Source organism: Poecile atricapillus, chromosome 1 (assembly GCF_030490865.1).
Source record: "Poecile atricapillus isolate bPoeAtr1 chromosome 1, bPoeAtr1.hap1, whole genome shotgun sequence".
NCBI classification, from domain to species: domain Eukaryota; kingdom Metazoa; phylum Chordata; class Aves; order Passeriformes; family Paridae; genus Poecile; species Poecile atricapillus.
In genome coordinates this window covers 56,061,538-56,088,711 of record NC_081249.1, presented here as the reverse complement: position 1 = coordinate 56,088,711, position 27,174 = coordinate 56,061,538, and the positions used below count along the sequence as shown (strand labels likewise).

General features: G+C 35.8%; 1 protein-coding gene across 6 annotated transcripts in view; it reads left to right on the top strand.

Moving 5' to 3' along the window:
• TDRD3 (tudor domain containing 3) overlaps positions 1–17,220 on the top strand; it is a 98,433-nt gene extending 81,213 nt beyond the window's left edge. For 2 of the 6 annotated variants that reach the window (XM_058856422.1, XM_058856763.1), the window contains exons 13-14: positions 13,449–13,585; positions 16,956–17,220. In XM_058856422.1, the coding sequence (XP_058712405.1) occupies positions 13,449–13,568 (120 nt within the window). In that variant the 3' untranslated portion in view covers positions 13,569–13,585; positions 16,956–17,220. Of the gene's footprint in view, positions 1–3,364; positions 3,565–13,448; positions 13,612–16,955 lie in introns of those variants that run through there. The other 4 variants (XM_058856338.1, XM_058856600.1, XM_058856510.1 and 1 more) reach the window with 4 other exon arrangements.
• Positions 17,221–27,174: the final 9,954 nt, after the last annotated feature.

The window sequence follows — 27,174 nt, the reverse complement described above, 5'->3', positions numbered from 1 at the left end:
CCTTAAGAATTCAAATTATGAAGTGAAGCCTATAGTTTAGCTTAGTTTCCTCTTTCTACAGTATCTTGTGCTGTATTTCTGCATAAAGATATAAGAAGGCAAAAATTATTACTAAGGCATAAATATACATATTCCTGGTTTTTGTATAGTTTGTTTTGTTCTGTGGAGACTGAAAATCCACTTTGCAGGTTTTCTCAACTCATTTCTCCAGTAAGGAGTGAGCTGAGGAAAGAAAATAACAGGATCTTGGACTATAGTTAATTCTTGCTGGCAGACAATTCAGAGTTCAAGTTTGATAACACTGTGTCTTGTCACAGAGCTTTAAGAGCTTCTGTGTGTGTTGAATTAGCTTAAACTGTAATTCAGGGCTTGATCATACCTGTCCCATTTCAGGTAAGAGAAGAGGTAAACTCCTGTTAGTTTTCTGAAGGTGTTTGAACCTCTCCCCAGCAGTGCAAAGAGCAGTGCTGAAAACCACTAAGTGGTAAAGGGTTACAGCTGCTTCTTTAAGCTGGAGAAGACTTTTGCCTACCTGTTTTATGGAGGTTTTAAACCCATTCAAATGTCTTTATGACAGGCTAATAACTGCTTGAAGGATTGGATGCTATTTCTTCATGGCTCTTAGGCCTGGATGCCCTTGGCATCACACTGTGGTCTTTCAGTGTTGTATGTCAAGCAGGAAATCTTTCCCACTGAATAACTAAGTAGGTGCAGTAAATAAATGTCTCCTGGTTGGATCTCTTATCTAGCTTCTGTCCTCATTGACTACACAAAAACCAAGGCTGGTGAAAGAGAATGGTACAGTTTACTTAATCAGATCTAAGATTCCTGTAGAAAAAGTATCCCTGAGTGTTGCATCAGAGAAGGCTTCAATGTCTTTAATTCTTTGGCTTCTGTACCGTTAGGAAGATCTCTAGAATAATTTTACAGTTCAAAATAATTCAGTGACTCAATTCATTAAATTAAGGCTGAGTGTTTTGGACTACTTATGTTCCAGAGTGGTGGTAGGCATCTGTTGAAATTGATCTAAAACATTACTAGTGTGAATTTAGTTTCCACAAAAGGCTACTTTTTGGCTTTATGAAAGCACTTGAGATGTAGGCAGTAATTTTGTTGGGATGTGCCTTATTTTCTGTCTTGTCAAGATGTGGTGATTTTAGTCCCCCCCTGTCCTCTTAGGCTGAAAAATTGCTTTTCATTATCTGTCTTAAACTTTTTTTTTTTTTTTTTTTACTTGAGACTTTTTGTACTGACTGTAAATATTGTCTTAAATTCCATTACATCTTTTACAGTACGGCACCATACATGCCCTACACACAGTTAACCTTCAGATTCTCTCAGAATAATTTTTTATGTAATTATTTATTTCCCTAGCCTTCTATTAAGCTGAGTTCTTTAGAGACAAACTTTTTGGAAATTACTTACTCTGATCAACTTCTAGTAAATGTTTTTCTTTAGCACCTTTATTCTCTGAGAAGCTACATATTTTTTGAGACTTTAACTTGTATCCATGTAGGAATATAGACAGATGTTCACAATTTAGCTATTCCTCTGAAAGTTACTAGCCCTTAGCTGAAACATGGTAACTGACATTAAGAGGTGGTTAAAGCATTTTACTTCTTAATGAACTAAAAGCAGTCAAATTTCAATTGAGGAGGTCATTTCTACCAATTGTGCATAAACTAGGAGCTTTCAATTTTCTGCTTGTATCATTAGGCATTATAAAATATATTTGAGTCTTCACCTTGAGCATTTCATATTAATCAGACTATGAAATATTGTTAGAAATTATTACCAGCTGTACAAATCAGATTAAGAACATATTCTTGCGGTTTACAATTATTGAAAATAGTCATGACAGAGCAGCACACTTGGAACATTATGCTGTTTTTCTCCTTCTCCCCTTGTTATCAGTTGTAATTGCTTATAATGGCAATTCTTTATTTGGAGGCTGCAATGGGCTTGTTCCTTGGGTTATTTATTTTCAGACTGTTCCTTTGTCATAAGATACTTATGTATCTTCCTTTCAACTCAGTTGCAATTTTGTTTTAAGATAGCATAGCTTTACCTGGTAAAAGTATTGTTTTTGATTGTGCTCAGGTGTGATTAAAATTCTTCAGAATTTCATTTTGAGAATTAGGGTTGAATGAAAGATTTTATGCTTGGATTTTTCTATATTGCCTGTGTTGATATTGAATATGTTGAGTAAAAGAAGATATTTGTGTAAAAATATCTGGACTGTTCTTGCATCACTGTTTCTCTCCTGATTTCCCTGTCTTCTTCACTTTCCTGTGTTCTGAGTTTGTCCATATTTCATAGATTAATTCAAAGGATTTTAATTAAAGAGGAGATTAGAGGAATTGGTGTAGTATTCCTGACTGGTTGCTTTCTAAGGAAGGGAGACATGATACTGTTGGTTTAGTATTGCAGAGTAGAAGTGATAATGAAATCTGTGGAGTATGTGAGGTATGTGTGTGTGATCCCAGATCTCACTCATTCTTACGTACACAGCACGTGTTCAATAGATATGTTATTTGATGTACTGAAGTTTCCTTGTACAGGGATAGTTAATATCTGGACTGCTTGAGCATTTTTCTTCCTTGTTTGATGACCTGCAGGTATTATAAGTAATAATATGTAAAAAAGAAGTGTTTCATAACATAATAGCTAAAAATAGTTTACCATGAAGGCAGGTTTTTTTTAGCAAGGTGATTTGTTTTTCTTAATAAATGTTAGAACATAGGAAATTACTCTTTTGAGCTGATTTTTTGAAGGATAAGGGGAGAAGGAGGGAGGCTGGGGGAGTTGGGTTGTTGTATGTTTTTGTGGGTTCTATTTTTTAGTGTTGAAGAGATCTTTGTCAAAGGGAAATATATGTTTCTCTAATGAGAGTGAGAGTTGGTTAATAAGAAAGCAATAAATATATGATGGCTATACAGAGGGACTTTTTATCCATGTTTTGTGTATTTAATGTGTATGTCACATGTATCGAATATCCAACATGATAGAATCTTCTAACTTTCCAACTTGGAAAATTTAGTTATGCAGGTGGATATCAGGGACTATCTCATTGCTCAGTTCAGATTTTCCTATGCTTATGAAGCCCTTTTATAATTGTCTTTTCTTTTTGTGGGGCTTTTTTGTTTTTGGTGTTTTGTTTTGTTTGTTTTTTTTCCTTTGGTACCTAATTAGGAGTGTTGCTTCTGACTACTTAGTGAAAATCCTGAGAGCTTATTTCATGCAGGCTCAAGGTGATAGAATCTTTTGCAGAAAAGGTTTGCATAGTTATGTAATAGTTTCATATTTGAATTCATTCCTTCTCTTCATATCTTTTCTAATGTGGTCATTTTTGTTCTTCCTCTAGACTATTCGTTCTCATCCCCTGTGGCTCACAAGGCATACAGGAGCAAATGAAAGCAGTGGTGTTTAGTTATTGCCATACTCTTTGTTCCTTTCTTGACAGAGGTCCCCCAGTGGCCCATTTCAATGTAGGACACTGCTGATGAATGTTTGAATGTTTTTGAATGTTCTACAACTGACAGTAAAATTTTACAAGATGTTGGATGCAGACTTGTGAGGTTTCTCTTGTTTGCATTCATTCCTGGCCCATTCCACTCTTGCTTCTTTTCCTTGTATGGATAATCAGCCTGTTTTTGGTGATGTCAGACACACGTTAGGTTACATCAGCAATCCTCACAGCTGGGCATTTTGAGGCCCAGCTGGTGGAAATCACACCATAAATCACAGAGTTTCATCAGTGTCCAGGGAGAGGAGTGAAGCTGAGTCCCCATTGAGAGCTCAATCTTCCACAAGTTCAGGCCAGCTGAAGGAGGGAGCTACTCAACAAAAGTTCATCACTCTACCTGGAAGTGGACTTCCTTCCATTTCAAAGTGGGAAGAGAAATACTTGTGAATGTGAGTAAATTGGTGCTACAGGGTTATTTTGCATTGGTTTTACACATAGAAAAATTTGTAGATTTGTTGTTTTGGTTTTATTTTTTTTTGTTTGTTTTTTTACTTTGTTCCTAACTTTTCCTGTTGATGTAAAAATTATTGAAGATCGGATATTACAGTTTTAGGATAATAGAATTGCTTAGGTTGGAAAAGACCTTGAAGATCATTGAGTAAAATCATTAGTCTAGCACTGTCAAGTCCACCACTAAACCATATCCCTAAATTCCACATCTACAGATCTTTTAAATAATTGTAGAGATGGCTCAACCACTTACTTCCCTGGACAGCCCGCTCCAAGGCCTAACCAAGGCTTCTGTGATGGCATTTTTCCTTATATCCAATCTAAACCTCCCTTGGCACAACTTGAGGTGATTTCCTCTTGTCTTGTTCCTCATTACTTGGGAGAGGAGCCTGGCCCCCACCTTTCTACAACCTCCTTCAGAGTAACTGTGGATGGGATAAGGTCTCCCCTCAGCCTCGTTTTTTTCAGGCTAAGCACAACCCCAGCTTCCTCAGCTGCTCCTCATAGGATTAGTGCTCTAGAGCTTTCACCAGCCCTTTTGCCCTTCTCTGAACATGCTCTAGCACTATGTCTTTCTTGGACACAGCACTCAATGTGTGGCTTCACCAGTGCTTAGTGCAGAGGGACAATCCCTGCCTTGGTCCTGCTGGCCACACCATTGCTGATACAGGCCAGGATGCCATTGGCCCTCTTGGCCACCTGGGCACATGCTGGATCATGTTCAGCCACTGTCAACCAGCACCCCCAGGGCATCTTCCACTGGGCAGCTTTCCAGCCACTCCGCCCCAAGTCTGTGGAGCTGCCTAGGGCTGTTGTAACCCAAGTGCAGGACATGGCACTCAGCCTTGTTGAACCTCTTACAATTAGCCTCACCCCATTGATCTGGCCTGTCCAGATCCTTTGTAGAGTCTTCCTGTCCTCCAGCAGATCAACAATCCCACCTAACTTGGTGTCATCTGCAGATTTATTGAGGGTGCACTTGATCCCCTTGTCCAGATCACTGAAAAATATATAAAAGCAGAACTGGTCCCAGTACTGAGCCCTGGGGAACACCATTTGTGACCAGACACCAACTTTTCTATCCTGTAGCAGTATAAAAAGATCCTAATGTTTTAAAGCGTATTTTGCCCATCATTTTCTTTTGAACCTGTTGCAGAAATTGCAGGATGACATGGTCTTATTTTCTTTAAGTCATGGTTATTAGATAAAATATAGGTGCAATTAGGCAAATTTTATTTTAAAATATAAAGCATACAACGTATAAGTAATGTAGGGGTCTTGACTTTCAAATTAAGATAACTCTTTTTTTATGGAACTGTTCTGTGTTCTCTCATGGGCAGAATCTGTTTCAAGACTCTTTTAAGTGACTGTGTCCCTGCACTACCTATGTGTTGTGTTTTGGTTTAATGAATTAATATTTCTTTAGAATTTTTGTGTATATTTATGGAAATAAATTTTGCTATGTTTTACTTAATTTTTTTGTGTGCGGTCAGTCATTCACAAATAAATTCACATAGGTGTTTGTTTACTAAATATACACCTCTGTGTGGGACTTGGGGAATTCATATGTCAAATTCTGTCGTGGGTGAGGTTGTGCACACAGCCTTCTTTTTCGTGTCCTAACAGGAAAGCATTAGATAAATTCTCATGGTATCACTGAATGTTTTCTTTCTGAAATTTATGTTGTCAGGATTTTCTGTTTACGTGCTAAAACAGACTCAGCAATGCAGCAAATACTTACCCTCTCCCCCACCCTTCTATGGACTTGTAAGGTTTTTCTCACCAGTGCACTTCATTCAGAGAAACTGAATGCTGATTTTTTTTTTTCCCCAGTCCGCAAGTATTCTTTTTTGCTGTAGTTTAGGACTGTCATATTACCAGCCAGGCAAAAACACTTCCAGTTTGTGGTTTTTTTTCTGAATGAATGGAGAAAACCTGATGTGTCCATTGGTTCTGTGTTAATTTGTATAGAATATCTCACTTTAGTGCATCAACTTTTCTTTTAGAAATTGAAAATAAACCTTTAAATATTTATTGTTTGATATTGATACTGCTCAGTGAAGAAGCTTTTCACAGGTGAAAGGGGTATGGTCTGAATGGCTTAAAGATGTACTTATAAGGAATTTTTTTAATTCATTCCTTTTTGCTGTATTGAGAACACAGTGACAAATTTGCAGGAAAGTATGTCTATTTCAACACAAACGGCAAAGTAAGAGTTACATGTTTATTTCCACATGTGCCAGAGGGAATGACTGCAAGTATGAATAAACTGAATTTCCCTTAAGGGAAACCAATAAACCAGCAATGTCTGTGGGATAATCATGCCCCAGGCTTACATTATCCTAGTTTTATGGAAATGTAATAGAAATATTGTCTATTTAGAAAATGAATGACTGCTGTGTTTCCACAGTTGAAACAATGAAATACAAAGAATGTCTGATTCCAAGTTAACTGTTGTGTTGCTTTTAGTTGTCTCAGAGTAAGTATGTAATTCTTTTCCTTGCCCATCCATTTATTTTCCATTTCTTGACTTTTTTTTTTTTTTTTCTGAAAAATCTACTAATTTTCTGCTGCCTTCTTCAATGTTTATTGCTTCACTTGAAACTCAGGATGTGTATGATTCTAGCAGAATCATTTAAAAATTAGCTGGTTTTGAAGTGCAGGTTCTTTATATTTTCAGCAGAGGGAAAATGAGATAATTCTAGTTAAAATTGACAGTGTATACTACATTTTTCAGGGTTACGAAATAATTTTATTATAAATCTAGTATCTTTAAGTGATGTGTAATAAGGCATTAGTTGAAAAATTTCTGGTCCTGAGAGTACTTTATAAAATTTTTACAAAAACGTGCCAAGAATATATAAATTTTTCTGAGGTTTGGTTAATTAAAGTCAACAGAAAATATTTATTACTATTAATTTATTTCAGATGCTATAGAGAAGACTACTCAAGGAAGGGTCATCTTGAAGTTGGAACATGGGAAAGCAACAGTTATTATGGGATAGTTCCATGCCACTTAGCCTTACATACCATAGTTAGGAGCATATTTGCTTGTGGCCCATCTGTGTTCAATGGAGAAAAATTATCTTTATCCTCATAAAGATAATTTTCTTTTTCTAAGTGTAAATAAGGGAAACAATGGGTATATGTTTTATTGTTTTTCTATTTTTCTTTTGTAATGCTGTTACAGTAAGTTTGTTGTAACATGTGGCTGTTGAAATTGACTGCTTCTACATTAGGAAAATATTAACTGATTTTCTCTCTTGGATAAAAGGCTTTGTACAGAGCTTGAAAGTAGAATGTAGAGTTTTATTTGTATAGTGCATCAAAATCTCATAGAATTTGAGAAACAGTGAAGGAGAAAGATACCACAAGTATAGCAGATTAAAATATTTTGTTAATGGGTAGGGGTTATTCTGGCTGCGTATGGAATGGCAACAAACAATATTTGCATTGTTACATTTCAAAATCACAGGGTTTTTTTAGTAAATCATACAGTGTCATACAGCAAATCATTTTTATCCCTTTGAGGACAATCAAATTTTCTAATAGTTGCCATAATACATTTGACATTTCAATTTCTGTCACACTGTTTTACCTAATAAACTCTTAGAAGAGTGAAGCTAGGTCTAAAAACTTCAGCAAAACTATTGATGGTTTAGACATAAAAGTCAAAGCAGAATTACCAATGGAGGAGTACACATGCAGCATATATGGGTTTATACTCATGTATCTGTACTAATTACCTAATGCTTGCCAAGTCCTATATGCAGTGAGGTTCTTACTGGGTCATGAAGTTCAAATAGAACTTGTATACCCTATAGGTACTTTACAATTGCTTATCCTGCATATTCTTTACAGATTAGAAGATAAGACATTAATAGGGCTAAGAGTTTATATTAATGATCTGATATCAGTGAGAGGTCAGCCATATGCAGATTTTGCAGTATAACCTCAAATTCCACTTGCTTCTCTCATCATAATTTAACACAGGAATTTGAATGCCCATAGACCCAGTCTACTATAGATGTGTTGTGCACTGTGGAAAAAAAAAAAAAGTGAGCATCTGCAGGCTTACAGAGCTTACTCTGGGAGAAGATTACTCTGTGAAAGGAACTGGTATTTTAGGTAAGAAGCCTATCTTGCAAAGAAAATTTATGAAGAACAAATATGTTGAATTCTTCTGTAATAGACACTTCAAAAAAAATCAGTACTTGGTTAAGATCCTTGAAAAATCTACATCAACCATATTTCCTCTTTTATTTAAAATTTTTACACCTAATTTGATAATAATTTTTGAAATTGTGGCCTAAAGCCACTCTGAAGTTGTATAACAAACCTGTTTTTACCCCACATCCCCCACAAAATCCTGCTTCATTCTTAATTTTTATGGAGTTCAAAGAATCCATTTAAGTATTCAGATAAAGGAGAAGTTCCAGAGAATTCTGTAGACAGTTCAGCAAATTATTTTTCCCTTGCAAATATTGGCTATATAATATATTGCATATAAAGTAGTTTAAAAATAATTGCATTTAGCTATTTCTAGAATACTTGTGAATTTCTAAGTGTGGACACAGTTTGAGTTTTCTTTGCTTTCTTTTTTTGATTCATCTGGATAATCTTGCAGTCTGTTTTTGATTGATCCAAGCACTGGTAAGTAGAAAATGCAAAAACCGAAACAAGTACTCAAGGAGCTCAACACTGGATGATTAGGCAAATGAAGCAAAATCTGAGAGAGGAATTTAACCAGGAAAAAAGAGATCACTTGGTGTTTTAAAAGCAGGAGACAGCTGTTGCCTGCAGAGTGGGCAATGCAAGGAGGCATTAAATCTGGATCAGGAAATAGAATTTGAAATGCACATGAAAGAAAACATCATTTTGCAAGCCAACGGTCTCTTTGTACTGAAACCAGCAAGTTCAGTGTGTGGGTGAAGTTAAAACTGCAGCTTAACTGAAACAGAGGTTTGACACTACCTAAATGGAAAATATCTTCTGCTTTCTTTGCCTTCTGTCTCATCTTTGTCCCACGGTCCCTGGCCCCACACTGCTTCTACATGCTGCTTCTTTATGCCTCTCTGCACAGGCTTGGGTGTTCATCCCTTAATAGCCCACAGAGAGCTATAATTGAAAAGCTTCAGCAGAAGGGCCCAGTGAATGGAGCAGAATTTTCTGTCTGTAAGCAGTAATAGACAGAGGTAACTACTTTGTAAGTGGCAAAAGTGCAGGAGCTGATCAGCTGTGACTTGCAACTGCTTCTTAAATTTATGTGAGCACATCATTCAGCAAAGCTTTTGTGTCAATGCATACATTCTGTCTGGTTCTTTACTGTAATCCACCTGTTCATTCTCAGAAGTTATGCTGTAAGTATTCACTTCAAATGATTGTGTTTTTAAAAAAAAGTCTCTAAACAGTTCTTTTGAATACAATGATAGAAATCTTGCAGTTGAAATTCAGAATGAAGAATAAATTTAATCTTTTTTAATTTAAGCTTTTAATGAAGAACAAATTTATTCTAATTGTGTTCATTTGAAGAATAAATTGGTTGGTGACATGTTTAAAATGCTGGATTTATAAATGTATTCTGCAGCTATGAAATCCATTGAATTTTTTATTGTAAAGCAGGCTGGTAGTCACCTGTCTGGACTGAAATTACTTGCTAATTCATTAAGCTAAGCTGGTCAAATATGGTGGTGGTACAACCTCTTCAGAGTATGGGTCCAACCATTTTATCTTTGCTTAGTTCTCACTTTTCTTATGAGTGAAAAAAAGCCATCAAAGATAACAGCAGATTTTTACAGCAAAACTTTGAATGGAAGATGAATTTTCAAAATTACTTATCCTTCCCTGTTTGTCCTCTTTTTTTAAATACCTAAGGAATGCTGGCATTTTCCACCCTCTCTCTCTTCTTTCTAATCTGTTGGTGCAGAAATTTCTTTGTGCATTTCATTGTTTGAATTGTGAATTTTCCTTGCTTTTTCCTATGTATTTGCCAGTTTTTTCTTGTCTTTTGAAGTTGTGCTTAGTGCTGTCATTTAATCTCAGTGTTCATAGTCTGAGGTTGTCATTGTGTAAGTACTAATGGAGTCCTGGATCCTGGAATTTTAGATAAATAATGAAAAATAAGCTGAAGTATGGAGGTAATAAAATACATAAGTTTTTAGAACAGTGTAGTAATATAAAGCCTCTACCGACAATAGAAGGAGAATGAAGACGTTCTAAGAGAGATTTTTGGTCACCTTTGCTTTATAAAATCTAATCTAGATCTTATATGGATAAGAATAATTTAGAATGAGTCACAAGCAACTGAAAAATTGAAAGTAAGCAGTGAGAAAGATTGGAAAAGTAGAATTGATGGCAAGATGTGTGACCTAACTGACTGCAGTTATAATGGAAGAAGTATAGACAGATAAAGTTTTTTGGTTGAAGAACAGGAAAAACAAGGAAGTGAACATAAGATACACATAGTTTTGCCTACAAAGAGTGCATGCTGTTCCAGAAAATGGCAGTTTTTAGTGTAGGGTGGAGAAATTTTAAAATAAATTGAGATGAAAGTCCATCAAATTTAATTGTTTCTTTAAGGTAGTGAGAAATTTCCTTAAAATAGAAATAAGGATAAAGAAGTTGTGCCTGTTTTGCTTGAAGAAGACTGAGAGTGAAATCTTAACATCATAGGGAGGGTGTCCAGAAGGTGGAGCCAGGCTATTCTCGGTGGTCCAGCCAATAGAACAAGAGGCAATGGGCAGAAATTGATGCACAGGAAGTTCCACTTGAATATGAGAAAGTACTTCATTATTGTGCAGGTGACCACACACTGGTCACTGGACTCTCCCTCACTGGAGATATTCAAGAACTGTGTGGACACAATCCTGTGCCATGTGTGCTGGGATGACCCTGCCTGAGCAGGAGGCTGGACCAGATGACCACTAGTGAGTGGTCCCTTCCAACCTTTATGTGTTCTGTGATTCTGTGGAAATAAAATGGCAATAAATAGTGAAAGATCAGCAGTAGTGAATTGAGGGTCAATGATTACTAAATGATGACGGAAAAGAAATTCACTTACTTGTAATGTAAGACTTTTTAATAAAGATATGACTTGGCAAATTGGTATTTTGGAGAACATTAGATCCACTTAGGATCAAATGTGAATAGGTAAGACCCAAGAAATTACAATGTGTCATCTGACAAGAAGATGGCAGAATTCAACAGGACAGTCAGTAACTGTGTGTGGAGCCACTGTGCATAAAAAGGAATGAGGGAATGCTTGAAAGGTGTTCTGTTAATCATTTGTTATTACTTGCTGCATTGCTCACATCCACATTATTCAGAGCCTCAAGAAAGTGAATGTGATTTCACTCTTGCCTATTGCAGTAAAATTTCTTAATTTGGAATGCATGCATGTGAAGCTTTTCATTCACTGTGTAAGGACAATTACACCAAAATAGAAATGCGTAGGACAAATTCTGGTTTTAATTTGGCTTTACTGAGTTCAAACATTAACTTTGAGATTTGATGAAGATTTGCTGCTGTAGAAACTTACTCTGACGTGGTTACCCTCAGAAAGAGGTTGGCTATTATAGTTGAGATGCTATACACTGAACTATTTAATTTCTGTGCTGTTTTCAACTATTCATGTTGCTTAGAGTATACTGAAAGAGCTAAATGTATTTAGACCACTTCAGGCATTTAACTTACTTTTTAACATTTGCTGCTAGTGCAGCTAGCGTTGTCAGTGATGGGAGATGATCTCATATACTGAGTGTTTATTCTAGGACTAGCAATATTACAAACTGTGTGGATTTTTGTGTTAGACATCTAATGCTCTATTGCTTTTTCTTTTGGATAATCAGTGTCTCTGAACCTCTTTATATGACGGAATATATAGTACTACAAGTAGTAAAAAGAAGTACATTGAGAAAAGTTTTATGGCAGAACTCTGTTTCTCAGCCTTCAGCTACAGTGAAACTAAGAGATATAAATCAATTATCCTGTATGCAGTACTGAAAAATCTGTTCTCTTCCACAGTTGTTTCAGGCTCTCTGTAGTAATGCTTAATCTGGAAACATAGCTGTAACCACAGATGTGCCCTGTAAATAGGAAACCTTACCATGAGGAATGTGTTTGTTTGTAACTGTTGCTTTAAAAATGCATGTTTATTGATATTCATGCTAATTCAGAAAGAGAGGTTTCTTGAGTAAGATCTCACTTTTCACAACAGAAAGAAACTTAAACTGTAGGTTTTCCTTTCTGTTGTTTAAAGTGAAATATTCTACTGCTTTGACTTGCTTAATCTGTTATGTGCATGCTGCACTCTGACAGTTCCTGGGTGTTGGAATTGTTGATGAACTTCTAATGAATGATTCAATGCTCTTGCTTTGTGTTGCTTTATATTCCTATGTTGTGAATAAAAGGGATTGAGAGTTACTTTTTTCCAAAAGTGATTTTCTTCCAGCAAGTTCCCACTAGACCTGGTGTCTGCTACAGTATAAAGATATTAAAGAAATGAGATCAAACCTGTTTTTCTGAGACAGTGTTTGACAATCATACTCATTCTCAGGAGCTTTTTTTTTTTTCAGCCTATAAATTTTTCTTTGATTTAAAGTCTTACACTCTTACAATTTTTCTCTCTTCAATGTGTAGTACCTCCAAATGTTCCACTAGATTAATGTTTTTCCATTAGATATTTCTTGACCAAAATAAATACATAGTTATTTTAATCTTTGTAAGTCATGCTCCAGTATCTTGATTATTTTAAAATGTATTCTTTTTTCACCTTCGAATTCTATATATTTTGTGAATATCTTTCTGGTATGAAGATGCCTAGGAGTGACTGAATATTACAAATACATTTACTTCCCCTCTCATTATTCAGAGCATATATTTGTTACTGCTGCACATAGAAAATACATCTCTAAATTGTTCACTCTACTTTTAGGCTTTTTTCATTATTACTGCATCACAGATTTTTATCTAGTGTTTCAGATGTATGTATTTAGCATGCATATTTCCAGATGCGATTCCTTGTAATTCTATTTCCAAGTTCTTTTATTTCATTCCACACATGTTTGTGAACTCCTGAAAGCTGATATTTCTCTTCCTCTGGCAGGTTATCGAGGTTATCTTGTTTCTTGAGTTTGTTGCCTGTATGACTCTTGGAAAATAATTTTTATTTAAAACATATGATTTTTTTTCTTCCCTGCAAATATTTAAAAACTTCTGTTGCCCTGGGGATTGAGTTTTGAGATTTGCCAGTTTGATTTTGTTAGCTTTCCTAGGTTTGAAAATGCCAACCCCCATACCTCATTTTATTAAATGGTCATCAGCACAGAAGCAGCAGTTGCTATGTGTGCATGGATTCACCCTTTCATGTATATGTCTGTATGTGGTGTGTGTGTGTATGTATGTGTGCATATACCAACTCATGCATAATGTATTTTCCACCTCTTTTGTTTAAAACAATGCTATTTACCCGCAGGAGGAGGAAGAAGAAACCTATGAGCAAACTCTAGAATTCCGCAGAGGAGGTGATGGTCAGCCACGGCGGTCCACACGACCCACTCAACAATTTTATCAACCCCCCCGAGCTAGAAACTGATTAATAAGAAAAGAAAGGTAAATATAAGGTATTGGTGCTTTATGTATTGGTTTAAATTTCAAGATAAACAAATCTGTATCGTTCTATACTTTTCTTAGGAATATTGATATATTGCTGATAGAAGTTGGATTTCTCTGTTTCTCTGAATTTTGTGGCTTAGAAGGACTTAATATATTTGTGGGAAGAGAGAAAGCAATAAAAGCACTTCAAAAAATAGCTTTTGACTTTTGCTTTATGTCAAGACTCATGCCATCTCTGCAAGCTTTTTCCTGGTGCTTTTCCACCTGGGAGCAGCATCAAGATTCTCTGGTTCACATACATTAGACCCGTTTATTTGAAACATACAGTTTCAGTCCCTGCTGAATGCAGGACTGTCTAGCTCTGTCCAAGGTCCCATGTTCTACTTTTTGTAAGCCATTTATGTGAGTAAATATCCTTTCTGTTGTTTTTTCTTGCACGAAAAGGAGAAATATAAAATTTGTGAGTTCATCATTAAATAGGGAGGTGCCAAGACAAAGAATAATTATGAGTCTCGAGGATATACTTGCACCTATACTTTATTAATTACCAGAAATTAAGGGATTATATATCATCCTTAGAAAGGACACCTGCTACATACATTCAGAAATTTTAAAAGGCCAACCAGATAAAACAGTTATAGTGATTTCACTGAACAAATCTCATAAGCTCTTCTGCTTTCATTTCACTGGTTGATCTTCTAAATCCTTCATTTACAAAAGATGGTCAAAAGTCTGTCCTAGCTAAAGAAAGCTTTGGTAAGTCATATTTGATGTACACTTGAAGTGTGTCTTTATCTTGAATCTGATTTTGTTTTTTACTAGCCAGTTTATTTTTACCAATTTCTTTTTTTGTTCTTTTCGTTACTCCAGTCCTTCACATTTTGTTGGCTTAACATGTGCTGCTGATCTCTGTACCTTTTGATATTTCTGACATACAATAACATATGATTCTACTTTTTAAAGTATATGTTAAAAAGTATTTTTCATTTATGGCAGTACTGGCAATGTAAGAAAGGTGACAATTGCTCTGTTTTTGCCAATATAATTTCAATTTCTATTTTAAGTACATGTATCAATCACTATTAGTAAACATGTCCTAAGATTGTTCATGCAGAAATTATTCTGGAATATGCACTGAGCAGAGTTTTAACCAGCACAGTTGCCCTCAACGGTGTCAGGGTGATCAGTTGTATGAGAGATGTGAAGTGTACACAGCAGTCAAAGCCAGGGAATTTTTTTGTATCTTAGGTAATATTTTTGGTATTTCTCTAATTTTACAACATAAATCGGGAAAAACCTACTTAGCTTTGGTCAGCTATGAGGTACCAGGAAGAGTGGTAGTAACTCCTGTATCTCAAGAGCAGGTTACTTGGTGGATAAGGAACAACCTTTCTAAGGCACAAGTGATTTTTCCTTGAAGGTGTTCCTATACTTTAGTTTAAAGATTATAATGGGATCCTGATTTAAATTGTCAGCAGATCTGCTATCAAAACTTATCTGGCAGAGAAAATAAGCCTTCACAGCTTTTCCTTTCTATTGGGCTTTGCCAGAAATAAGTGGTTGGTGTAATCAATTCTTAACTGATTTTAAAAGGAAGCAGAGAATCAAACAGTCCTTTTCTAAATTGTTTTCAGCTTACCTGGACTTGTACAACAACATAGCTTTAATGTCTTGACATGTAAAAGTTCAGGAATATTAAATGTCAGTTCCTAGAAGTGGATTTCTATATAGATCCTGCCTCCTTTTCATTTCTTGGATCTTTTGAGAGCATGGCATACTGTTCTTATTTAAAGTTTTTAATAAGCTGTTAAATGAAAACAAGATTTATCGGGGATGTTTTAAGGGATCCAGTGAGATATAATTTTACCACAACTTTCTGCTGCAGGATGCTTTACTTTTTCAACAGATCATTTATTAGTGACACCTTTACTTACTGAAAGGGAGTATCTCTCTATTATGTTAAGTAACTTAATGTCTTTTTCCTAAAGAGATGGAAAACCATTGATAATGATTATTTTATATTATAAATGTGTAAATTCCATAGAATTTTAATGTTGTAGTTTGTAACATTTAAAATTCCAAGGTATCTTGTTCTCAATTTAAACAATACTAAAACTGGAGTTTGCTGGCCATGTTTGTATTGGGTATGGTAGGGATGTATTAAAGATGAAGCATGAGGTCCATACAGTCAAAGTATCAACTCATACCCAAAACCTTTTAGATCTATCTGTATAATCTTATATCGCTTGACAAAGAGGACATTGTAATGCAGTGGTGCAGCAATGCAGAAATGAGTCTGTACTGGTTCCTGGATTAGTGTTCAGCACACTCAGTCAGGTGCTGAATTTAAGCATGCACAGCTGGAATTAGTATTACCAAGTAATCATTTCAAAATCTTTGTCTGTACTGCAAGGGCTCTTAAATGGGAGGAGGTTCAAGATTTTAAAATTCCAAGTTTGTTTTTAAAAGTGGAATTTGGGTCAATGGAGCTGTTCAGTCTGGGTAAGAGAAGTCTCTAAAGGGATCTTATTGCAGTATTTCAGTATTTGAAAAGGGGACTTCTAAAAAAGATGGAGAGTGACAAACACTGCAGACTTGCAGGAAGTCTTGACCTGGTGATTTTTATGAAGACAGATAAAGTGGAAGTATGGGATAGTCAGTACCTCACTGTGGTTGCAGTTGACATAGAAATTATGTATTGTTATCCAGCAATGTGAGGTGGACATTTTATCAGAGGGAATTTTATGTGGATATGTGTCAAATACTAGGTTTAGCAGGTCTGTAAGATAAGATACTCCTCCTAGAGAGTCATGATACAAGAATTAGAATCTAACAGTAATAAAAATACATCCTCAGGTTACATTTTCTGTATAGAATGTCTTAAAAGTCTGAAATCAAAGGGGAGCTAATAATCAGAAATGAGTATTTTGAAGAGTCAGGCCTTTTGGAGGAGGGTGAAAGAACCTATGAGTATGAATCTGTTAGTGCTTGTCCTTATATGCTTTTTGGGCCTTCCTTTGCTCTGTGGCAGAACTAATGTACACCTTGTCACGTTTGCTGTAAAATCTGTATTGAAATCCTTAACAATGGAGAAATTGTGGTTTTGTGAGAGAGAAGTCTTTACCAGAAAGTGTTCTTTGTATTAGACTGATCATATTTATTGCACTGAAGTGCAGCCTCCTGATTTATTCTTTTAAAGAATTGTGTCTCCATAAGTACTGAAAAGCAGATACCCACTCTGTTGGAGGAAGAAAATGAAGTGACAGTGATGCCTATGTTGCACAAAAAGCCCAGGGATGAGGTGGGGGGGCAGTACTTATGGTTTCTTGAGTGCCAATATTTTTTGTTCTTATTTGTTCTATTTTAGTTTTTTTCATTTAGAAACCTTCTTGGAGTCGGGGGGAATTCACTGGCAGCTCCCAACTTGCTGAACACTTCTTCTAGAAGAAATTCTGGGGTTTTCCGAGCAGCAGGATGGAACAAAGAAAGCTCATGTGAGCAGAAGGAATTTGGACCTGACACCACAAAAGACTTTTTTAAAGTTCTTAGTTAAATGAAGCTGAATACTTTTTACATATGAAAGAGGCAAATTGTCATTGCTGCCATCAATAAAACCACAGTGCACTATTCTATTCTTTGCCTTGTATTCTTTTTACTGAGCCTCTGTTGTTAGTTAACATAATAATGTATTGTGATTTTTTCTTAATTTTGAACTGATTTTACTTCTAATATTGCTTCTAGTAAAGTAAAACTAAAACATATTTTCTCAAAAGCTGACAGGGTTGGGCATTTAATTTAGATTTTTGGTTAGAATTAGCAAAACATTTTAAAAAAATTTCAACTTATTGTACAGTAAAATTCTGAATAGGTTTTTGACTATGTTTTCTCTGTTTATTTTCCAGAGTTGCTGGAAGATAAATTACAGATTTGCTTATTATGTTTTTCATGATCTGTGACCAGAGGGTCAAAGGGGAGAATGAAAGAAAAATCATCAGTTGCAATAGTCATTTTCTAGATAATTTTAGGCAAATATTTTCTTTATAGGAATATTTATATTAAAGAAATAGAAACATTTCTAAAAGGTAGAGAAAAGTTGTTTAAACAAAAAATACTGAAATATACACATTGGTATTTTAAGAATAAATATGTGTATACATGCACACGTGTAAGCTGTTGGATAGTCGGTATTAACTTTCTTGTAGTTTTAAACTATGCTTTTATTGCTTCATATAACTAAAATTTTTTCAATTGTCATTGATGTTTGAAAGAATCTATGTCAATCTGCTTTTCGTTCTGAGCTGTATCTTTGAGTCTTATGTGATTATGACAAATAGTTGAAATTTCACTATTTCTTTGGCTGAGAAGCACTCAAAATCTAGGTAACATGCAAATCCCTTCTAAGCTTTATGCTGATCATTTAAGACTGAAATAGCACACATGTTTTGAGGTAGTTTTGTAAAGATAGGATTATACCTGAGAGATGTATTGATAGTATAAATTGTACAGTTAATTCTGCTGAATTTCTCTCTGAGTGCTCATACAAAGCTGTTTGAATAGAACCTTGTTTATTTGGATGATAAGAATTTTTATATTGAGGATGTAAGTGAATGTATCTGCAGTACAGAATGTGGATTATTGTCTGAATGCAGTCAAATCTTACCAATCACATAATATTCTGCAGAATAGTAAGGAGCCAAATGTTTTGCTGTTTTGCTGTCTTAATGGATCCTAAGCAGCTACTTCATAATTGCAATGAACCTTACTAATAATTCTAAAGAATTTTGGAAGTTTTAAACATGAGCTGTACAATGTTGAAGTTCTTCACGATCAATTCATACACAACCAATTTTATGAAGTTTATTAGATTTACATTAGAAACCAGTTTCCAAATAGTATGAAACATCCTGGTCAGTTCTACTAAATTGTACCAGCAAATAAATAAACTTTAGCTCTAATACATTGCATGTTGGATGCTTTACTTCCAGAATTATTGCTAAGATCGCTGACAGCAGCTATTCAGCTTCATTAAGAGATGCAGCCATAGCATCATTTTAAAAAGCCGTTTTGACTTTTCTTTGCATTAAATGGGGTGTGCATTAAACAAGCCCTGCAGTCAGTGTACCAAAGCAACTACTGAAATTAAAATAACTTTTATGTTCTTTTGAGCTTTCATTCTTGCTGTGAACTAAATCATAAAATAAAGAAAACTACAGTCTGATTTAGTGAACTTCAAAAAATAATGCCAAGTTGTGAAATTTTAAGACTCTACAAATACAAAGCAGTATTCCTCTGTAGTGGCTGCTGCATTCTGAGAATTCAACATGTATGTGCAGCTGTAGGCAAATGAAATATCCTAGACAATGTTGTTTTTCTTTGTGAAACAGTAAAGACCATTTTCTGGTCTTTTCACTGGGGCTGTAGATCTAGAAAGCCAGAGTAAGCAAACAGCTCCAGAGTCTTCTTAAAAAGTCATGTAGTCTTAGTATGTTTTATGATTATTTTCTGCTTTGGCTTCAATTGAAATAATATATGCTGAAAGTTCTGCCTTTCAGTATCTGAAGAACTGTTGTTGGAATAGTTAAAAACTTGCATCAACCTGTTTTGAAAAGCAAGAATTCATATATTCATGCTTATTGATTTCTTTATCTGGAAACTCCAAACATGACAATAAACTAGGTACGTATATAAATTATATTCTTGACTAGCATAGTCCATCAAAACCAAAAATACAATAATTTGCCAGTCATACTGTAGTGAAGTTTGCATGCACAAGAACAACATTAATTTATTTAGCTTTTGTGTTCAGAAGAAATTACTGTGTCTAGATGGGTCATCAAAACTGATGTGGAAGTTAACTTCTAGTTCATCAAAAGCAACAGCAAAAGCAAGCTCCTAAACTTGGTGTAGCCACATCTGTATGGTTAAAGGGAAAAAGCTGATCAGGAGCATTGGATCCTGGTCATGCACACTATTTATTTACTAACTTGATTTGTGACTCTGTATTGGAATGTTCTTGGCTAGCTGTTGCTGAGACAAACCTGTCACAGAGGAAGCTTGCCCTTTGCAAGGTGGACATGAGCCAACCTGTGCTTCCTGACCTATGTACCAGTACGTCCCTGGTTCATGGCTTTCCTTTGCTAGGATTATAGATAGAGCTTTTGAGAATTTCTGTGTTGAAATTAGGAGTGCAATTCAAATGAGTTGTTTTTCTTGCCTTGGACTCATGTAAAATATTTTTACCAAATGAAAAATAAAATCAGAATTTCTTGTTTAAATTATTCCGAAAGTTATATACCAAGTTGGTAATACTATAATTGACTAGGATTTTTTTCCCTCCTTTATATCCTTGAGAGATAAAATAATTTTCAAACAAAAAGTTGAAATGGAAATGTTGTGGTTTTATCTTACAGGTTTTCAGAATTTTGTATTAAAATCTGTTTGAAATTGTCATGTTTGCATTTAAAATTTTCCTTGGTCTAACATCTTCTGATAGATACTTACATGTATATTTTAATATAGCTTTTCTTTTTGTCACTAGCAGGTACTTTATTTTTAAGTCTCTGGCAACAACTGTGCAAAGCATTTTGAGGATTACTTGTCAAGGTCACTTTTCCTAGAAACACTGCTGGAATTTTCTCTGCAGAATCTCTTGGCTTGAGCCTTATACAGGTGAAACTTGTTGGGAATATGACTTTCCAAGGCAGCATTAGCAAAGCATATTTTCATTAGGATGCAAAATGTTGGTGTCACAGGAAAGACAGATCTTATCCATAAGATGTACGTGGCATTAGATGAATTTAAAACATGAAGATTTGGCTTGAGGTAAATCTGAAAGGATAGCCAAGGTAGCTAATGAAGGTTGGTAGCTGAAATAAACTAGTACTGTAGTGTGTACAGTCACTTTTTAGCATTATGGTTGGAAGGAGCTTCATGCAGGAGAAATCTCCAGTGCTTTTATGCAAACACAGGAGTATATAATTTGGAGTGATTCTCTATAGATGCTTTCTTGAAGAACAATTCTATTTCACCTGCCTTTTCATCACATGACTTGATCCAACTCTGTAAAATGCTGCAGCTTTCTTGAGAGGAATGTAAGCCTGAAGAATGACCAATTGCACTATTAAGTTCAGTTTAGCTTTCTGCTTGCTATACAACTCTTGGGGTATTATCTTGTTTGTTTTTTTTCTTTATGTAATGTTTTTGAGCAGCTTACTGTAGTAGAGCAGCTAAACTAGGGAAGATACTCCAAACTTGTAGGCACTGACCTTCTTATAACATGGTATGCATGTGGAAAGCTTTTCGGTGCTATCCTTACAAACAATGGTAAAGTCTCGTAATTACTCTTAATTTCAGTTTTTACTTCACATCAGTTGCTTATGTTGGCCTGTTCTTGCTTTAAATTGCAGTTTTGTTCTGAGAATGATTAAAAATAATGTAAAGGGATAGAAATGATATCAATACTTATTTTTCCCACAAGAGAGGCCATAAAAAGTCAGTTACCATTCAAGCACATGGGCCTGTTGATGGACATAATTGTATACTGGATATTATGATGTTATGAGTGAAACAAAAATCTAGTATATATTGAAGAAATCTTACATGTATTCAAATAAACAGGAACTGTGGGGAGGCAAATGATTAGGTGTATAAGATCAACAGTAGCTATAGAATGTCTAAAAGAATTTGGCAGCTGCTTCTATGGAAAATGCTCATAGTCATTTCATAGTGCCTTGTAATTTTTCATGCAACTTGACTATTTCTATCATAAAATGAGTGCATAGGTAAGTTTTGTGCATAAGATATTAATGTAATTTTCAGACAGTTTAGTTTGTCATGGGATCTTGAATGCTTTGCATTTATATAATGTGCTTCTAAACTACAAAGGTTAAAGAAAATAAATAATATTTTATATTTGTTTCATAGTCAAAATAATCCCAGGCATATTTTGTTAGTCACTTGATGAATGGCTGTGCCTCTGCTTAAACAGCTATAATCTAAATTGACTGTGCACAGATTTAAGTCTCAGTCTAACTATATTTGTGCTGAATATTTTTCTGTAGCTATGTAGCAAAGGAACTTGTTTACAATAATAATAAAAGTGAAAAGCAGAATAAAGAAGGAATGCTAATCATTTTGAAAGGCCATGAAGGAAACCATGGGGGTTTTTTCATTGGGGTACTAGAGTAGCATATACAAAGTCCATTTTCCATGTGCTATCTGAATGCAAAACAGCTTTCTTCAAAATTGATATTTTAAGGTATTTTTCGCCAGTCTGCTAATTAAAAAAAAATTTAGGGTAGTGTAATTCATGGGATAAGACAGGTGATCTACTCTGACATTTCACCGCTCTTGCCATATAAGTCTTGTGATCAAATGTTTGTAATAATAGATATTCTTGATGGCCAGGTACGAAGTATGGTTTTTATTCCAATTTATTGCATTAAAATGTTTATCAAAACTTGAATTAACTTTGTACATGGCAAAGATGAGACGTTATACTGACTTTCATCACAAGTAGAAGCTACAACTCAGTTGTAGTGTACTTCAGCTGCAGAAATGTCAATAGAATGCACTTGTGCTGCTCCATTTTGCTTCGTTGCTTTAACTTTGATCTCTCATTTTCAAAAAGAAAAGAAATTCTTACAGCTGTACATAAACTACTGAAAATGGACTGAATTTAAAACAAGAAGCTGATGTCTATTACTTCTTTAGAAAGAAACGGAAAATTTTAAGAGTTGTGAAATGTGAAAACTTGCCACGCATATCAGCCAAAAACCTTTATGCTTTGTGTATGTGGAATTGGGCAGTTTTTTCCCAAAATAATGAAGATCTGGACAATTCCTATATAGAATACTTGTATTTGCAAACAGTTTATTCCTGTATTTCATTCAGTCCCTGTACCCTGTGAGGAACCTGGCTTTCACTGCTCCTGGCACTGGCACACTTTGCAAGAAGCCAGACAATGATCATGAGTATCAGATTGATAGAGAAGTTAAGATACTGATGTTGGTGTGTGAGTTCCTCCAAACTGAATGTGAGAAGTTGTACTCTGGAAGATGTGAAAGAAGCTGTGAAACTCTGGTTAAATAGCTGTAGAAGGTGAATGTTGTATCTTTAATGCATCATTAATGTGTTGCAAAGTGCAGTTGTGCATACTGGAACAAGGACAAGACAGGTGGAAAAAGAACTTTAATTGATGATATGGTACCAATTTTTTCCAAATAGAATTTGCTATCTAAAAAGTACTTGGCATCTTGAAATGCAGATAGTAATGGGAAGAATGTACAGTATTTATAGAAAGAACCTCAGATTTAACATTGAATTTGTCATCCATATCAGCACCATTTTTTTGCAGCAATGTGATTCTTTCGAGGCAGGTGTTAAAACTGTTTGCCTGAGATGTAGGTGAGTTGCTGTTGCTTTCTAGAAGGCCAATAAAACCAGTCTGCCACTAGATTATTTATTTTCCCTTTTCATTGGTGGTTAGAGGTAACAGTAGCTATATATTTTTGTTCCCTTGATACAATTGGAGACCACTCTTCCCACTCTAGTAAGGGCAGACCATGTAGTCTCTTTTGGAGGAAGTGTGGGTCTTATGTTGAAGGCCAGCCAATCTGAATTTATGTGCTCGTCTGACCAAAACCTTGACGTCTCCTGTAATTTTTGCACCACCTGCAGTGGAGAAAACATTTATGAGTGATGAGTCACACTGTGTCTTTGTTATGTACAATTATGGTCTGTTTAGGCAACAAGTTCCCATGGAGTCCATGTATCTCTCAAGAAAATGTGTGTCTGAAGTGTTTGGACCACAATGTTACTTGGGCCATTTCTGCTCTGCAATCTGTAAGCTGTTAACCACCGCATTTAGTAATTTTTTTAAACTTTTCCCTAAGGGACATAACGCCTATAACTTTAATCCAATGTAGTACAGAATATGAATGATATTTGGTTTAGATTTGGTATGTTGTTCTTTTTCTTGACAAAAAAATCTACTGTTTCACAGGGAAGATATTCTGATTTGGGATGGACTGTGCAGAAGCAATACTACTGTGTACTTTTGTCTCAGATCCTTTCATCAAAGGCTGATTATCACTGCTACTTTGCATTTTAATTTCATAATTTTAAAGCAAATTTGACTTTGATCACATAGGATGTAGACGTTTATCCAGATATTTTTTCAGCATAGCAAACAGCACTCTCCTGAGTCCTCTGCATATAAGGTCTTTGTTAATTTTTTTTTTTTTTTATGGACATTGATTAACTTAGCCCTTTGATAAAGCTCCTTAGCTCTTGAAAGCACTTAGCTCTACTTCTCTATTACTTCTATTACCAGATTGTTCCAGAATTTAATTCCCCAGAAGGCTAAGAATATTCTAATTACGACCTAAAAATATTCAATTATACACACTTGTGCTTGTGTCACTGTTGACCTTCACATGATGAGAGCTCTCATCTGACCCTTGAGGTGTTTTTCTGAACTGTGCTGAATAATGGTGTGGAAGAACAATATTCTGTGAATCATGCTCAGTAGCCATTTGCAATGTGGTACCATGCTGTTGCAGGAGATATTGTGATTCACGTAGTTCTTCATGCTTATAATGTGTGCAACAATTTCTATTCATGTGTGTATATCTTCACTGAATTGATTAATTCTTTGAACTTACAGTCTTGTGTGCCCTTCTTCTAGTGGGCAGGGGAAAAACCTCTGTGGTGTTACATCAGATTAGATGGGATCTCAGGAAGTGACTGTCTAGGTCAAACTCCTACTCCATGTCAGCTATAAGATCAAATAGGGCTCACTGCTCAGGGCTTCATCCAGTCAGTCCTCAGAAACATTCAGGCGTGTGGAGGCACAGCTTTCTGTGCAATCTGCTCCAATGCTTGACTCGCTGTCCTCAGGGGAAAGTCTTCACATATGAGTCTGTCCTACTTCAGTATGTGGTGGTTGTCTTTTGTCCTCCTGCTGTGCACCACTGTGGAGAGCCTGGCTCTAGCCTGATAAATCTCCCTATGGGAATATGTCTCCCAACAGCTGTCTTCTGTAGGCTGCACAGGCCCCTGCTCTGATCACTGCAGTAGCCCTCCACTAAACTCTTTCCAAGTTATTGATGTCTTCCTTGTACTTGGCTCATGTTCAACTTAGTGTCTACCGAGATCCACAGGTCTTCTTTTTCACAGAGTCCTCCCCCAGCCTGTACAATTGAAAGAGGTTCCTCCTTGCCAGGTATTGGACCTTTCATTTGTCCTTTGTTTAGTGAGATACCTATCAGTCTGTTCCTCCAGCCCATCTAGGTCCATCCAAATGGTAGCTTTGTCCTTGAGCATATTATTTTGTTCTCCTCTCAGCCTGCCTTCAGTTTGGTATTTTGGAAACTTAAACCACCACTCCACTGCCTCTTTCAGGTCACTGGCAAAGTTGTTGAATGGGACATATTCCAGGGCAGTCCCCTGTGGTACTGCTGTTGTTAGTGGCATCCAGGCCAGCAGGTTTGTTGTCCTTCTGCAGACACATAGCATATCAGCACTTGGTGACCAGAGATCACAAAGGAGCATTGGTAGGACAAAGCTTAGCTGATGTACTAACGAGGTAATCAAGTAGTTGGGGTCTCAGTCTGTAATAATCTGTGCTACAAAATGCAAGTGAAACCTTTGCTCAATATAACAGATCTGCAGTAAGACTCTGTGGCAGGGACTACGTGCTAGTACAGCAAACTATATGCTATTTTCCATTCCAATTACAGTTTCTATGAGGTTTTTGTCCTATCTTAAAATATCTTGTCTTCTTGTAAAATATTAGGAGTATCCAAACCCAGGCTATTTTAAAAATTATTCAAAGTAAGGTAAGATTAATTGTGTAATGGTGATGGAAAGAATTACTTGGATTGCCAGTCTCTAAGCCTGGCTGATCTTGCTGCTACTGTGAATTTGTTCTGACATGTTTCTAAAGTACTTTGACTCATACTGCATGTATTCCAGGTGACTGTCACTCAACAGAACAAAACCGTTCTCTCCTGGCAAATATCGGAGTTCTGTGTCAATCTGCTGATGTTTCTTGATGAGGTGTTGACCTGAGTGGTGGTTAAACTCCACCTTGAAAGAGTGAGCACACCTGACACAAAAACTCAGACAGTAGCAGCTGAGCCTACGGTAGAAGAGGTTACTTATTCTGTTGTTGATGTTGTCAGTATGAAGCAACTTATAAAATCCTAAATATACTCTTAGGTATGGTTTGGAATGGTTTGAAGGAGGACAAGGAAGACATTCACTGACGGGGATATGTAATGTGATATGGTAGGACCCAGAAGCAAAGTACTCTAATGTTGTCAGAATAAAATCTCTCAGCTAGCCAATTTTGTTTCCAATGTGGAATAGAAACGAGTGTCTTGGACAATGTCAGGATCAGGGGTAGCCTTGGGCACAAGTTTAACAAAGTCTGATGAGCATTGACTTGGCAGCAGAGAAGCTGGGCTAATGTGTCTATTCCCAACAGTGGGACCTGAGGAACAGGGAGCTCCAAACAGCCTCCAAAGAGAGTTGTACAAATCATAAGGGTAGGCATATCCTGAAGTACCCATTTAATGAAAAATAAATGCTTGATTCCTCCAGGATTTGCTCTCAATGGGTATGTTTTATTGCCAGCAGTTACTAGCAGGCACTGTAACGTATATATCTGTTTATCCCTTAAAACTTGGAATAGACTGTGCTGGTCACAGGGTAACCTCAAAGATTGGAATATATAATTTTTTATGAGTTTACCACATCACTTTATGTACATCTCTTACTCTATATTTGCCTGTGGCCTGCAGAATTAAAGCATTACCTGAGGATTTATGTGAAAATAAATTTTTAAGAGCCTACATTTATTGAACCTTTTTTAGTCCATTTCCTCCAGCAGCTTGAGTGTTCCAAATATGAAAGTTGTTAGCATATTTAAAACTTTACTTTGCATGGTGGTTTATACTGTGTGTTCATTTATTGTGAGCTGTGATATGCTATGAAGATAAATAACCCAAAATACTATCTGAAAGTCAACATCTATATGTGTTTAATTATGGAAAGAATTATGGAGGAGAGACCTCAGCTGCGCTTGGCAAGTTCAAAAATTACTTCCAGTTTATCTAATGGCACATAATATGATATGAACAAGATCAAATTCTAATGCTATGGTTCATTGGACACATTTGATTAAGATCATTGTTCATTCACCTAAGAGTTGTTTAATACTTAAATTGTTGGAGAAATGCACAACTTGGAGCCTAGTGATGCTTACCTTTTCAAAGAAGAGCTATTTCTAGATCATAGTTCCTTATGAATATCTTAGCACAGGTAAACATGAACCTGGACTACAATGAAATATGTTATCTGCCTAATAACCTTCTCCTTCCTGAGTAGTTACATTGGTAGAAATCCTCCTACTGCAAAGTCTTATCATAATTTCAAAAGTAATTATCTTTCCCTTATGGAAACAGATTACAGTAGTATAAACACTATGACTCTACCAGTGTAGCCGAAGCAGAGTGATTTTTATTTGTGTCCTTGTGACATGTGTCCGTGTCCTCTGTCATATGAGCACCTGGGTCTCTTGA